The following is a 14,579-nucleotide window of genomic DNA, read 5'->3' as shown; positions in this document are numbered from 1 at the left end:
GTCTCCTCAGGGTTTAAGAGGTTATGGCCTTTTGGCCCTGGGCTAGGGTTAGCGTCTCCTCAGGGTTTAAGGGGTTAGGGCCTTTTGGCCCTCGGCTAGGGTTAGGGTCTCCTCAGGGTTTAAGAGGTTATGGCCTTTTGGCCCTGGGCTAGGGTTAGCGTCTCCTCAGGGTTTAAGAGGTTATGGCCTTTTGGCCCTGGGCTAGGGTTAGCGTCTCCTCAGGGTTTAAGGGGTTAGGGCCTTTTGGCCCTGGGCTAGGGTTAGCGTCTCCTCAGGGTTTAAGGGGTTAGGGCCTTTTGGCCCTGGGCTAGGGTTAGGGTCTCCTCAGGGTTTAAGGGGTTAGGGCCTTTTGGCCCTGGGCTAGGGTTAGGGTCTCCTCAGGGTTTAAACCAGATGTGTTACAGAAACCAGACTAAGTCGAACCTGTTTCATTGTGTAGGATGCAGGCGGGGAAGATATATTTGCTTTAAAAAAAATCAGATTTATTTTACCTGATCCACAGACGACAAAGACGAAGAGGGCGAGCAGCCAGGGACCCACGGGGTACTTCTCCTCCTGCGGCCGCTTCGAGAAAGAAACACAAAAACAGATTCACAAAAAGTTTCCACACCTGGTTGTTGCTCCTCACACCTACTGTCAGCACTTATCTTTTGTTTCTGTTCTCCCCAACTGGACAACTAGAAGCATTTTCAGACACATTTAGATGCTTTTTCATGAACGTTTTAAAGAGTTTTGATTAGTTTGCCTTTTTGACCCTGCTGTAAGTAAATCAACCCTGCGGTCAGATTAATTCAGTGTTCATCAAGGCCACAAACCCAGAACTGGACACTTTTATTAACCAAGAAATCATTTAATGCAAAGTTTTCAGCTGCTTTATTACTCTTAGTAGTTATTTGTTCAGAACAAAAGATGATTTTCCAGATATAAACCTGCTCTCTCAGTCTGACGGTCTGAAAAGATTTTAAAAACACACTTTTTTTTGCAAATCGAACAACTGGGAAGAAAGATGCAGAAGGAGAGGAGGAGAAAGTCTACCAGACAAATGAAACGCCAAAAGATCTTGACAGCTGAAGAAAAGGAGGTGTCAGATGGGGAGCTGAGTAATCGTTCCTGCGTCACAATTTTAAACCAACACGAGAGAAGCTGAAACTCTGGAAATTAAACGATATGTTGACGATTCAGCGCCTGAGAGATTCTGGGTTGGAAAAACACTGAAGTGACATTTAAACAGTTCATTAAGGAGTAAAATCAAGCTAGAATCAGGCTAAAATGAGGTTAAAATGGGGCTAGACTCAGCCTAAAATTAGACTAAACAATGGCTAAAATTACGCAAAAAACAGGCCAGACTCAGGCTAAAATTAGGCTAAAATTAAGCTACACTCAGACTAAAATCAGTGTGAAATTAGACAAAACTCTGGCTAAACTTAAGGGTAAATTTGTCAAAACTCAAGTTGAAGGTAGGCTAAAATGGGGCTAGACTCAGGCTAAAGTTAGGCTACAATCAGACCAAAATTAGACTAAAATCAGAGTAAAATTAGGCTACAATCAGGCTAAATAGGCTCAGTGTTAAGTTTTCCTACTAGTGCAAACAAAATGAAAACAAAACTGAAGGAGAACTTTGTTTGTCCTCATTGAGATTTATTTTTTATCTTTTTGAAAATCTTTTATATCATATTTTATATTATTGTAATTTTTTTTTTGTCTGTGTATGTCCGTCTGTTAGCAAAATATCTCCTGAACCACTGGACGAAATTTAATAAAACTCGCGGAAAGTAAAGTTTGATGCACAACTGACCTTAAAAAAAACAAAACAAACAAAATATAAAAACCCCAAAAATGGTTCTAACTCATTCATTTTTCCAGATATTGTGTTAAAGTTTGGTGTGGTAGTCGCTGAGACTCCTCCACAACACTATTCTAAACACTAACAAATTCAATAAACACCACCTGTTTGTTAGCAAAATATCTAATGAACCACTGGATGTATTTTAATAAAACTTTCAGGAAATAATTATTGAATTGACGTCTACAGCTGATTATATTTGGAAGCCAATTCAATTTAAGATGGCCGCCGCAGTTAATCAATTTCAACAAACACAGAAACGGTAATAACTCAGCCGATTTTACAGATACTGAGCTGAAATCTGGTGTGGTGGTAGCTGAGAGTCATACCCAACACAGACTCCCCAAGCACCGCTCATTGTGGCGGATCTTTGTTTAAAACCTTGGCACTGGCTGCTGGAGTCAACCTTGTCTGTCTGTTAGCAAAATATCTCAAGAACCACTGGATGGATTTTAATGAAACTTTCAGGGAATAATCATTGGATGACCCTCTGCAACTGATTACATTTTGAAGCCAATCCAATTAAAGATGGCCGCCGCAGTTGATCAACTTAAGTAAACACAGAAACGGCTGTAACCCAGCCGGTTTTACAGATACAGAGCTAAAACTCAGCGTGGTAGTAGCCGAGAGTCATACACGACACACACTCTGACATCTCCAGTCTGGTTGTGTCGTTGAACCCCGAAGTAACGTGAAGTTACTCAGCGGAGGGCGGTAACGACCCCAGCGGACTGAAAAAAACATCACATTCACGTTGAATTTGAACGTCAGCTCGGACGAGTTTATGGTGGACATCTATGATCAGAGCGGGGTTTTTAAAAGGTCCCGAGTCACGCTACATGGATGGGGAACAAACACCCAGAGCTGGCATCGTCCCCGACGTGCTGCCGCGGTCATAGCCGGGCTGAGCGTCACCTATCTGGGCTAACGTGACGCTGGCATCAGGCTGTCAGTGAACGTCTCACCAGCGTCTTGGCGACGTTTCCTCTCTGCGTGATGTTCTTGCTGTGTTTCTCGTTGGCCATGCGGATCCTCTGTTTAGCCACCATCTTCCAAAGGCGAAGACGACAACAACAGGGCTGATTTACTCTGCTTTAATCTTTTGATTTATTTTCTTTTTAAATATATATTTTACCTGATGCTGCAGGCTTGACGACAGCGCCGCCGCGTCAAGCTGCCCGACCCGAGGCGCGAGGAAACCGGAAACTGATGACCGACTTTCTAACAACACGGACCCTAAAGAAAGCGTAGTTGGTCGATAAAAAACACGATAAACGACAAGTAGGTCGTTACATGGCGCGGGAAACTAATTTCCATTGTAAATTTGTATTTACAACTGTTGAAACTCAAACAATTAGGCAAAGCTTTTATTGTGAAGGGCTCTACAGGAAGTAGTATGGGGCGATTCAAATTCTTTTTTCATACACCTGGCTGGTGGCGCGCGCCAGCAACTGAAAATTAATTATCTTTAATAATACTTAAATTAATGATTGAATCTATGAAAAAATATTTAAGATTATCTTTAAGGTCAACAATAACAGCTCCAGTTGTGTAAAAAAACAGAATGCAACCATTTACAGGTGTCCTAAACCAACATTTTATTCACAATGGAACATAATAAACACATCAGAATCAGATTGATAAAAGTTGAAACAGGGTCATGTTTTTTTCTGTGTTCTTTTGTTAACAGTCTGTAAACATCTAGAAACTGAGGAGAGCAGCTATTTTAAGATAATGTTGTTCCATTGCTGGATTTTTAGCTGAACCGGAGCTTGTGTTGTTCTAAAACCTGTATACACTTCTCTGCATCAGTTTGAGAGGCACTAATGCACCCCCATACCATCAGAGAGGCAGGTGTTTCTGCCATAATAATTAAAACTTCCTTATTTTCTTCCTTATTTTTTCCCCAAAGGGGGTTAATGAGATTTGGAAATCACTGCGTTCTGTTTTTATTTCTATTTTACGCAACGCCCCAGGTCTTTTGGAATTAGGGCTGTGTTTTGCTAACGGTATAGACAAATGTACATGAGGACAAGCAGTTTTTAATGCTTGTTCCTTATTTTTTTATTTACATCCAAACAAGAAACACAGAACTATTCAAACAAAAACACAACAATGGTCTGAAGTATTTTGGCATGCAGCTTGTACGTCATTGTGTTATCCCAAATCAATGACTGTATTTTGAATATAAATACACAAGAGTTTAACAAGTTTTTTTGTTTTTAACACCCTCAACTGTAATCCAGGGATGTTGCTGTTGTTAGTCAAAGTTTATGGCTGAAGATTTAGTCCATCAAAGTCATTCCTTAAGTTCAAAACAGGTAGCAAGGATAACGATATTTGAACCACTGAAGGGTAAAAGTGATCCATGGTCTTTTCTATTTTATAAACAGAAGTTTAGTAAACATCTATCTCAGGTCATATATTTTCCATTCAGAGTCACTTTTGATGCTGATTACAGCCTTGTTTGTCCCTGTTACCAAGGAAAAACTTCCCTTTTTGTCCTTAGACGAATTGCAAACAACAGCCTACAGTCTGACCACATAAAACAACAACAACAACAACAGCGAATTATAAACAGTCAAGTCAAACTCACGGTGAACAGTCACTTCATCTGATGTGATTTGTGCCGGTTTGCGGCTCACTTACATCACTCACTCACTCCATCTGACAACCGGAGCGCTCTGGATGCTGACAGAGGAGGAGAGCGGTGCGGTTGCCTAGCAACAGCATCAGAGGCTACGACCTGGACAGGGACAGCCGAACTCCACCGGAGGAGAGACGAGCGGGCCGAGCGGCTGAAGCAGTCACATTATCACCCGCTGCCCAAAGGCAGTCGATGATGGTTGTTTTGCTTGTCTGTCTGTTAGCAAAATATCTCACAAACCACTGTGTGGTTAATGGATGTACGCTTACAACTGATTAACTTTTGGAAAAAATGAAAGATTGCTGCCACAGCCAGCCAACCTAAAATGAATATAATTCAGTCAGTTTTACAGATATTACCAAAATTTTACAGTGGTGGTTGCTGAGCACTTACGGATTACACAGGTCTTTAGATAAAATTTTGCCATTTCCTATTTAGAGTCAATTTTGTCTGTCTGTTAGCAAAATAACTCGTGAAACACTGGAGGGATCTTATTAAAGCTCTCAGGAAATAACCACTGGATCCAGCTGACACAAAATGTCTCCAACTCAGTCAGTTTTACAGATTATGATCTAAAATTTGACGTGGTAGTAGCTGAGAGTCATCCCCAACGTGTGTTGTGAGCTTGACATCTCAACATGAGATGGAGCTTAACATTATTTTCAAGGTTTGACTAAAACGGCTACAACTTCGTGATTTAAGGTGATCTCAGTTTAAAACTTTGTCCTGAAAGGCGGCAGGCGACGTGCATTCCTTCAAGGAAAGCCAGGCTTTTATTTTGAAAAAGAGTTCAGCTTGATCAGAATAAATACTCAACACATTATTTAAAAAAAGGCTCAAATCCCAGACGTTCGAGTTTCTCCCTTCTCTTATCGCAGATTGTTTCTAACTTGATTTATTTTTCCTCCTCACATCATCCTGTCTGCAGACTGATTTTGTTCAGCCATGAATGTGCAAACGCTGATTTTTACTCCAGCCTCGCAGCCCAACAACAGCTGAGCTGGGAATAAAAATGCCAAAGCCGTCAGCCTCAGCATCCTGATGACTGGACTGCGGGCTCTGAGTTCAGCTGTGCGAAGCTTCAGCAGACAGATTCTTCTGGAAACACCAGAAGTCAGCCGAGACTGAGGCTACAGATCAAATGTCTTCTTGTCTTCAAAGCAAAGCATCAATGCATGACCTGGATATGAAGCTTCTCCTTTAACATCCTCAGGGAGCTCCATTGTCAGTGTGTGTGTGTGTGTGTGTGTGTGTGCTGCAAGGTCTGAGACCACAGTATGCCCAAATAACCCTGAGAGATGCAGGAGCAAAAATAACCAAAACGACAAAAACTGCAACACTTTTTGTTTTTAAATTTGCCTCAAAAACCCAGCTGTGTTTTCAACAAAATAGTTAATAAATTGGAAAAAATGCTTCTTTCGTGGTGTTTGTGTTACCTGTCTCAGGTTAGTCAGACTTTCTATTTGTAAATTATTCAACTTTTCTTCAACTTGGGGTGTTTTTCAGTCAGGAAAAGACACTCAGACGTCATTTTTGACCTCACCGGTGATGACGCCACGCATCTGATAGGCCTGTGAAAATCATGCTTTAAACAACGGATGAACCAGTAGATAAACAATAAAAGAAAAGCCAAATGTTCAGTCTAAACTCGAGTTTTGAGCTCACACATAAACATTCGAGGAGGAAAAGCTGTTTACCGCTCATCTAAACACAACTGTTGCAGAAACTCTGCAGGATGGCAGGCAAATAAAGGTAACAGTGATTATTTAAAAGGCTAAATGCAATCCTATGACTCTTCGGGTATTACCATTCTAAAAACAAATCAAACTCCTGTAATCCGAGGAAAAAAATTGACCTAATTTTAGGTGTTTTTCCCTCTAACCTGCTGCAATAATTACGGTCCAAACTCACCTTGTGGAGCAAAAACATGTCGTTCAATCAGCGCGAGAAGAGGGTAAACACTCATTAAACCTGGCAAAATAAAGCAGAAACATCAGGGATGAATTCAGGTAAAGAGAGACGGGGTGAGGCAGGCGGGCAGGGGGAGGAAGGAAGGAAATATTTCATGTCTGTGTGTCAGAGAGCTTGACACGAACATGTGGAAGAAAACAAAAAGCCCGGTTGTTGTTCAGACTCATTTCATCTGGAACAAACTCGCCCTTTTTCTCCTCATTTACTGGACTTCTTATTTGCTCGGACTTCTCTCATACAAAGATTCATGTGTGTGTGTGTTTTTTAATTTTATTTTAACAGAGTAAAACACACACTCATGCAGCTCAGTTTATTTCATGTCAACAAGCAATGATATTCAGTCTTATTGCTTCTCACCGACTGAATAAACATAAAACTACAAGTTTCACGTCTTCACTGTGTTTTTCTTAGTATGTCTAGTTTTAGTACCAATATATATCACAGCCAGGTACTTAACAGGTACTTCTCTGGTACTTACAGGGTACATACCAGCCACTTTATCTCATAACAAGATGCATCCTAATGTAGCTGTTTTTAAAGTAAGAAAGAAAACGAGAATAAAATACGTGTTTAAGTATAGAATTTGCACCAGCACCCATACGTCTCTCAGATATTTGTTTACTGAGAGGCTGATATTTGTCTGCACAGAGTCCTGAACATAATGAGATGAAAACAGACAAGAGAAAAGTGATTAATTCAGTCCCTGTGGCTGAAGGCACTGTTTGTTCTTTCAGCAAACTGAGTCACTGAGTCAGTGTGGGTTTAAGGCGGCCAGCAGAGGAGAACCAAGAACATGTTTTAAACTCAAACATATCCTGCATGCATGTGGCTTCAAAATAGCATTCACATACCGTGACTCAAGTGGAGCCATTGATACAGAAATCGATCAAAAAGAATCACATAAAGACTATTTTCATCATCGATGAATATTTAAATATTTTTAATATTTAAAGATCTTCTCTCATTCAAACAACTTTGTTTGAATTACATAGAAGACTTTATTGTTGTTACAAAAATCATCACGGCAGTAAAAAAAATTTTTAAAAAAGGAGGTGAAAGTTAATGATGAAAATAAGTAAAAAGTTAGTGACGTTCAGTGTTGTAAAGTTGAACTGAAGGTAAAGTTTCTGAGTTCTGAAAGGTTTTCTAGATTCTTGGAAGATGCATCTGATACCACACACACACACACACACACACACTTTAAACCACTGTGGATGAAATGCACTCTGGTTCTTGGTGCCAGAGTGTTAGGTACCTTGTTCTTCCAGCCTTTCTCCTATCAGAGCCTCAGATCTGCGCCTCAGCTTTCAGACAGGACTTTGCAGCTTTGCTCGGAGCAGCGACCTGCTGAAACACACAGAATCCAACCAACGACAGACTGAGTTTCACTTCCTGTCAGTCAACCATTCTTTGTTAGCACCAAGTAAAGGTGCAGCAGTGACCAAATCTTCTCTGAAATATTCAAACTTTCCAGTATCTCAGTGCATAATTTTATGAAGTGAGAACCATGAATGATCAGTTTAGTTTGACATTTAACCTTTAAAACCTTCTGTCAGTTCAGCAGCTTTCCTTGTTCGAACCCATCTCAGGCCCCCAGCTGGAGACAGATTTGGGTATTTGGTGTCGGGTCCTTGTCCCAGGTGTTTCAGGCTCGCAGCAGGTCTTTGTTTGGGTCCTCTGGTGGTCCCGTGGGTCCAGCTCGCCTGCTGGGTTCAGGCGCAGAACCCGACCGTTCACACCGAGAACAAAGGAGCCTCTGACAAAAAGAGGCCTGAAAACATAAGAGCACAGGAACCAGGAGCGGAGGGCAGAACACACACCTACAGACACTTACAGTATGTGTGTAAATGTAACACACGTGCACGCATAGAATCAGAGCAAACAGTCCTTGTGCATGTGTGGGTGTCAGGAGGGGAAAGATGGATGTTTGGGAGGAAAGCTTCTCCATCCACGCTTCGTTTTCTCGCTTCACTGCATCGCTCTTAATACTTCCTTACAAGTCTTCTCGCTTCTCTGTTACAGCCAACAGATAAACAAAGTAATAATGTACAGCACTGTGCAAAAGTTTTAAACATCAACCATTTCCTTTACATCTTGCTCTCCAGGAGCCGGGCTTTTAAATCGAGTCATTTACTCCCAGCAGAGCTGTTTTATAACATCTAAACAGCGATGCAGCTTCCAATCTTTGTAAGAAACCAGCATAAACCCCACAGTCTCACTCCGACATGTCCCTGAACGTCTTCACAGGGTTGTGTTCTGAGTCACCTCAGAAAAAGGTTTGTTTTGTGTCTCCTTCCAAAGCAGGATCATGTGCTGAATGTGAATGTTTTAGAACTGCTTGATAACAGGATGACTGCAGGATTTTTTATACATTTTTTTGCACAAAATTTTAGGGGTTTATCTTTCTTTTATCCAAATGAGTCTACTTGAATACGTAATAAAACTGTTTAATTTGAAAGTTCTGCGTAGTTTGCACAGATGCACAGAAAAGCACTGACACACCTGTTTGAAAACCTGGAGGATCACTGCAGAGAAATCTGACTTTATTCTGTAAAATTCCTGCTTTTAACCTGAATTGTGTGTGACTCACACAACTGAAGCTAACCAAACCAGAGCCAACATCACCGAGTGACGCGCAGCAACGTCTAACTATTTTGATCCTTAAAGCTTTGTCTGTTGGAGTATTTATTTTGGAAAAAACTTGCTGGAAATGACTTTTTTCCTGAAGTCCGACACCTGACAAGGACTCACACAGAACCAAAAGAGAAAGGGGCTTGGAGTGTGTGTGTGTGGTGACACACAGAAATCATTGTACAGCTTCAGACACAGTGTGTGTGTGTGTGTGTGTGTGTGTGTGTGTGTGTGTGTGTGTGTGTGAATGAGTCTCTGTGTAGTATTCTGCTGTTGGCAGGTGATGCCAACCCACAGCAGAAAAACTGGGTCAGCACTTTGTAGGCCAAAGACACACACACACACACACACACACACACACACACACACACACACACACACACTAATTTTCCCCAGATTCCTTTGCTGCTGTTACATCTTTCATTCAGCAGGACTTAAATCTCAGCCTGAATCTAACCTCGAGTTTAACACAAACCTTCAAAGAGTCTCTAAACGCCCGTGGAACAACGTTTTTTTTTTTCAACCCTGAGCTGTAAAGTAGAGCTCATTTGTTGCTGAAGGCTGAGATTTTAATGTTTTTAATTCTATAATTTTATGTATTTAAGCCTGGGTGTTGCTGGACAGACACCAGGTGCCCACACCTGAAAAAACAACAAGAGTACAGGGTCCTCCTGTGTCCCCCCAGCCCCAAACCGAGGAGGGGTGTGTGTGTGTGTGTGTGTGAGGAAATGAATGAGGAAAAAAGTGCTTTGCAGGACCTGAAGAGGTTAAAAAGGTGTTATATAAATGCGGCTCAGTGCTTCAGAATTCCTCATTCTTACAAGGTCTCTTTGGAGACTAGAAGCTCCTAATATGAGTCTAAAAGTAAACCTGATGGACTTTTCTTCTTTGGGACTCATGATCAGTTTGGAGCTTCATTCAGGAGTTTGTTGTTAGAAGCTGAGCCTCAGAAATGCCGTATAAACACTGTGGTGTGTGGCTCAGCCGTCAGCAGGATCTAAATGGGATCTGAGCTTTAATTAGCGCCACGTGAACAACAGAGTGTGGGGGTCAGAAACATGTTTATTTACTTCTACCTGGATGATGGGCAGAGGGTGGATGCTTGGGTGAACTGTCTGAGGAACCTGATGACGTTACCGTCTTTGTTTACGTTCACAAACACTCTTCCTGTTATTTACACGGATGCAGGCGCCATTTATTCTCCACCTAAACACACTGAATATGTGGGCGACAGCAGGACTCCGGAAACCACCAACATCCAGCAGGTCTGTTGACTCGTGGCATGAATAAATGAATGAATGGAATCAGACGGAGATAATTCAACACAAAGATGTTGACCTAAACCTGAGTTGCGTGTCACTTATTGAGTGTACAAAAACAAAAAAAACAGTACAAAGACGAGAGGAAAACATCATAATCGAGCAAAAATAAATCCTGAACCAGACTAGCTGCTGATTGATTTTAATTTACTGGAGAAACAAAACATTTAGACTATTAAATGTGAGCCTAGTCTTCTAAAAATCAGGAAGTCCATCCATCAGGATGCCACTAGGATACAAAAAAATGTCCAAAAAGACTAAGATCACCTCCTGTTTCAAAAGTTTAGGCTCAGAGTATATGTTGGACTCTTAGCTACCCCCACACCAAACCTTAGCTCAGTATCTGTAAAACTGACTGAGTTGTAGCCATTTACTGTGTTTCCTAACGTCAATTAGCTGTGGCAGCCATCTTGAATTAGGTTGACTCCAAATGGTGAGCAGCTGTAGATGTGCGTCCAGCGATTCTTTAGTTTTGGAAGAGTTTAAACGTTGTTTGAGGTCTTAAACAACAACTAGGGAGCGCTCAGTCCAACATTCCTCATCCGGATGGGAATGAAGGCCTCCTCCAGAGGAGAGATGGTGTGAATTCCTCCTCCTGGTGGCTCGCGGCTCGTCTCTGATGCCGTCAGTAACAGTTTCTCACCAGGCCACAGAGAGTCCGATCTCTGATTAATTATCGATGTGTTCCTCTCCTCCCTGGAAGTCCTCAGCTGACTGTTTTCACAGAAATGAAGTCATGCTTCTGCGGTCGACTGACTGACATCATCAGAGATCCTCACGTTCAAAGGATTCACTCATAGAGATCTTTGTTCACCAATAAAACATTCAGAGGTCGCTCAACAACGTCCTGGTTTGAGATCAGACAAAGAAAAAACAATTTTCTACGTTTTTTAGTCAACGACCGAGTTCAGGCACAATAACTGTCTTGAAGTATCTTTGAAAGAGTTAAGGTGAGGTTTTCAAACCCAAGGACACTGCGCCAACTGTCAAGCATGGTGACGGTAGCATCATGCTGTGGGGCTGAATGGAAAAATGAAGAAATTCTCCAAATTCTTCAGCTTTGCCTGAAATCAGCAGCTAGATGGTTGAAATCTGGGCATAGTTGGGCATTCCAGTGATTCCCAAACACATCCCAGCTGGTTTCTGATTGGATAATTCAGTCCTTCCCAAAGCTTTGACCTCAATTCTGTTGAAAATTTGTGGACTTTGCTTTAAAGAAACCAAACAGTTTAAATCAACTCAACTAATTCTGCCAAAAGAAGAGAGTCTGATGTCCAGCATCACCTGAGAAGATGTGGATAGAAACGAAAAGCGGCTGACGGGACAGAGAACTAAATATTAACAGGGTGTTTCTACATATAAATGAGAGAAAACGATAAATGAATTCAAACTTGTGCACAGAGTTCTGGTTTATAAAGATCCTTCAGGTTATATTCAGTCGACAGGAGTCTAACGCTGCATTCAAAGGGAGAGGAAAAGTGAGACGTTGCCTGAAGACACCTTTTACTGTTGCAACACTAAATGCTGGTGCTGCAGAGAATCACTTTGTGTTTTCTTTCCCCACCTGCTGCTTCCTGCAGAGACATGTTGGACACCTGAGCTCGGCTCTGAGGACGACTGATTTCAGCCGGTGGTTCTGCAGCTGATCTGAAATCAGATATCTGAGCAGCAGCAGCGGAGTTGTAACTTAAAGACTTATCCCAGTTTTTGTCTCGGTTCAGTCCGCCTCGATAGGAGAGGTCACATCTGATGACCGCCACACAGAACTCTGTGTTCTCATTAAAACATGGATGAAGGTGAACAGGTGCTGCCAAAGACGGACCATCGAAGCGTTCCTGCAGCAGCTCTCCCCCTCTGTTCCCACTGACCTCTGTCTTCAGGCACTAATTTATTGTCCAGTTCTTGCACCTGATCATTTCCTGAGGGGCTTTTTTATTGTTTTCTTTGCTTTTAACTATCCACAAAACACTGACGTCTGCATCATTCAAACATCAAAATGATTCCCGCGCTGAACAAGCGTCGTGTCTACATGTTTTATATATTGTTCAGGTTGAGATTTGCTCCTGTTCTGACTGCGACCATAAACAAGATCCAGCAGGCGTACACGATGAACGGACAGTACTTTGATACAAGCAACTTGTCCTTTTTTCATTTCTTTGGTTGCATCTGTAAAACACCCAGGATTAATTAAACACACTGAATGACAAACAGGAAAAACAAAACTGTGTCCTGACGAGAAAAAAGGAGAGCACAAACAAATGGGCGAGATGTTTAAATCCTCCATTTTAGCGTGAATGTTTTAAGTGTTAAACACGGAGGTGGGAGTGTCGTGTTTTTAGGCCTCAAAGAAAGCAACTAAAATCTTTGGTTTCCAGCAGAATGTCGGAGTTTCTGACCGCGCCTGAAAGCTGAACAGAAGATGGTTCTTGCACCGTGATGAAGCCGCTCTCCTACAGCTGAGGAAGGTCTGGAAGGAGGGGTGTGTGTGTGTGAAGTTTTCCTTTAGGGGTTGGTCAGTTTGTAGTTCAAACTCTCCCCGGAAAGAGAGCCTAAAGGATGTCTCCACCCAGATGGAAAAGTCTGACAGCCTTCCACCCGTGTCACCAAAACAACCCTGATGTCTGTATTTGGCTCCAGGATAAAATGGTGGATGGACACAAACACAGCATCTCCTGTTGCAAATATATTCAAATAAACCTGAAATTTCCTGCAGTTCTCAGTATCTCTTCAGTGATCATCATGTTTAACTCTGGCTTTAAAGGATGCATCATTTGTTTCTGTTTCCTCCTGAACTAAAAGCAGATTTTTGTTCAGCTTCTTTTTTTCCCCCAAAACACCAGCCAGCAGCGTTGGTATTTTTTAAACAATCTGAGCTTCCATCGTTTCTCTGAATTTCTGAGCCAGTACAAAGTGTTTATTTACTGGGTCAATCATTGGCGCTGCAGTCTGAGGATCAGGAAAAGGTTTATGATCTGGACATGTTCAGGTGACACCAAACGTTCCACGCTGGACTGAATTCACTCCTCATGTGATCACACAGACACTAATCTGATGTGAATGTGTCTTCAGGTGCATCACTGGAAACAAATAAACACTCAGAGACACCTGATCCTGTTGATCTGTGGACAAACTCCACACGCAGGAGTAACATCCAGCAGGATTCAGGGACTCTTTCAGTGTGGAGAGCTTTTAAATCAGATTATTTCAGCAGCATAGGTGCAATTAAAAACAGCAGCAGAAGCAAAAAAGTGATTTCTTTGTGCTATAAAGACTCACAGCAGACCCCTGGACTTCACTGTTTGATTTCATGACGTGTTTTTGTTGTAAATGTGTGGAATATTTTATTTTTCTATTGAACCGATTGCAGACTTCACAGCACATTGGCTCCATCTTGTGGTCATTTTGTGTCATTACTCAATAAATTGAACAATGATTTCAGCTGGTTTTTACTTGAATATTATTCTGCTTTTTCCTCAGGTGCTGGAATTATGTTACAGTTCAATAAAAATATCTAGAGTTAATAATGATAAAGATAAAGTAAAAGATGAGAAGCCTGACACTAGAGAAACTCAGTTCTAACAGACATGATCAGCATTTAAATATGGTTAGAATTTGGAGACAATAAGGCTGAAAAACGAGGATAGAATATTTATTAAACAAATTTTTTTACCTGCACAGATTAACATGTTTGGTGTGGGGAGGAAAAATCCCCATTAGAGGGATTTAATTTGTATAAAAATCTGCTTTCTGATGTTTCGAAGTTTCGCTCAATTCTAACTCTGAAGACAATAAAACGTGTAAAACTTCAGGACAAGACTGAAATGATAGTGTTACATTTTAAAAAAAAATGATAATTTGGTGAAAATACAGAGAAATAAACAGGTTTCAGTGCTACCATTTTGATATTTCTGAGTCCTGTATATAAACCAGCTCTGGTATTATTTATGTGCACAATCAGTTTTAAAAGATGGCACTTTAACGTACATTTATTTTATAAGCAAACATCTTAATGTCTAAATTCAGACAAGACGACACACAACCAGTGTGTTTCAGTGCATTAATGTGGTTTTATCAGATCTTTAAACAGGTGTTTTGAGTCAAACAAACACTTTAACTTGCTCCCACAGATTAATCTGAAACCCAGTTAGAGCCTCATTAATGTTCGAAT

At 41.3% G+C, this 14,579-nt stretch overlaps 1 protein-coding gene across 1 annotated transcript in view; it reads right to left on the bottom strand.

Moving 5' to 3' along the window:
* serp2 (stress-associated endoplasmic reticulum protein family member 2) overlaps positions 1-3,091 on the bottom strand; it is a 6,692-nt gene extending 3,601 nt beyond the window's left edge. The window contains exons 1-3 of the mRNA XM_017423842.3: positions 2,979-3,091; positions 2,809-2,892; positions 492-564 (exon numbers count right to left, since the gene is read on the bottom strand). Of these exons, the coding sequence (XP_017279331.1) occupies positions 492-564; positions 2,809-2,892 (157 nt within the window). The 5' untranslated portion in view covers positions 2,979-3,091. The remainder of the gene's footprint in view (positions 1-491; positions 565-2,808; positions 2,893-2,978) is intronic.
* Between the last annotated feature and the right edge of the window lie 11,488 nt (positions 3,092-14,579).

This window comes from Kryptolebias marmoratus, linkage group LG6 (assembly GCF_001649575.2).
Source record: "Kryptolebias marmoratus isolate JLee-2015 linkage group LG6, ASM164957v2, whole genome shotgun sequence".
Lineage (NCBI taxonomy): Eukaryota > Metazoa > Chordata > Actinopteri > Cyprinodontiformes > Rivulidae > Kryptolebias > Kryptolebias marmoratus.
Note: the sequence above shows the minus strand (reverse complement) of the source record. Positions and strands in the feature narration are given on the sequence as shown.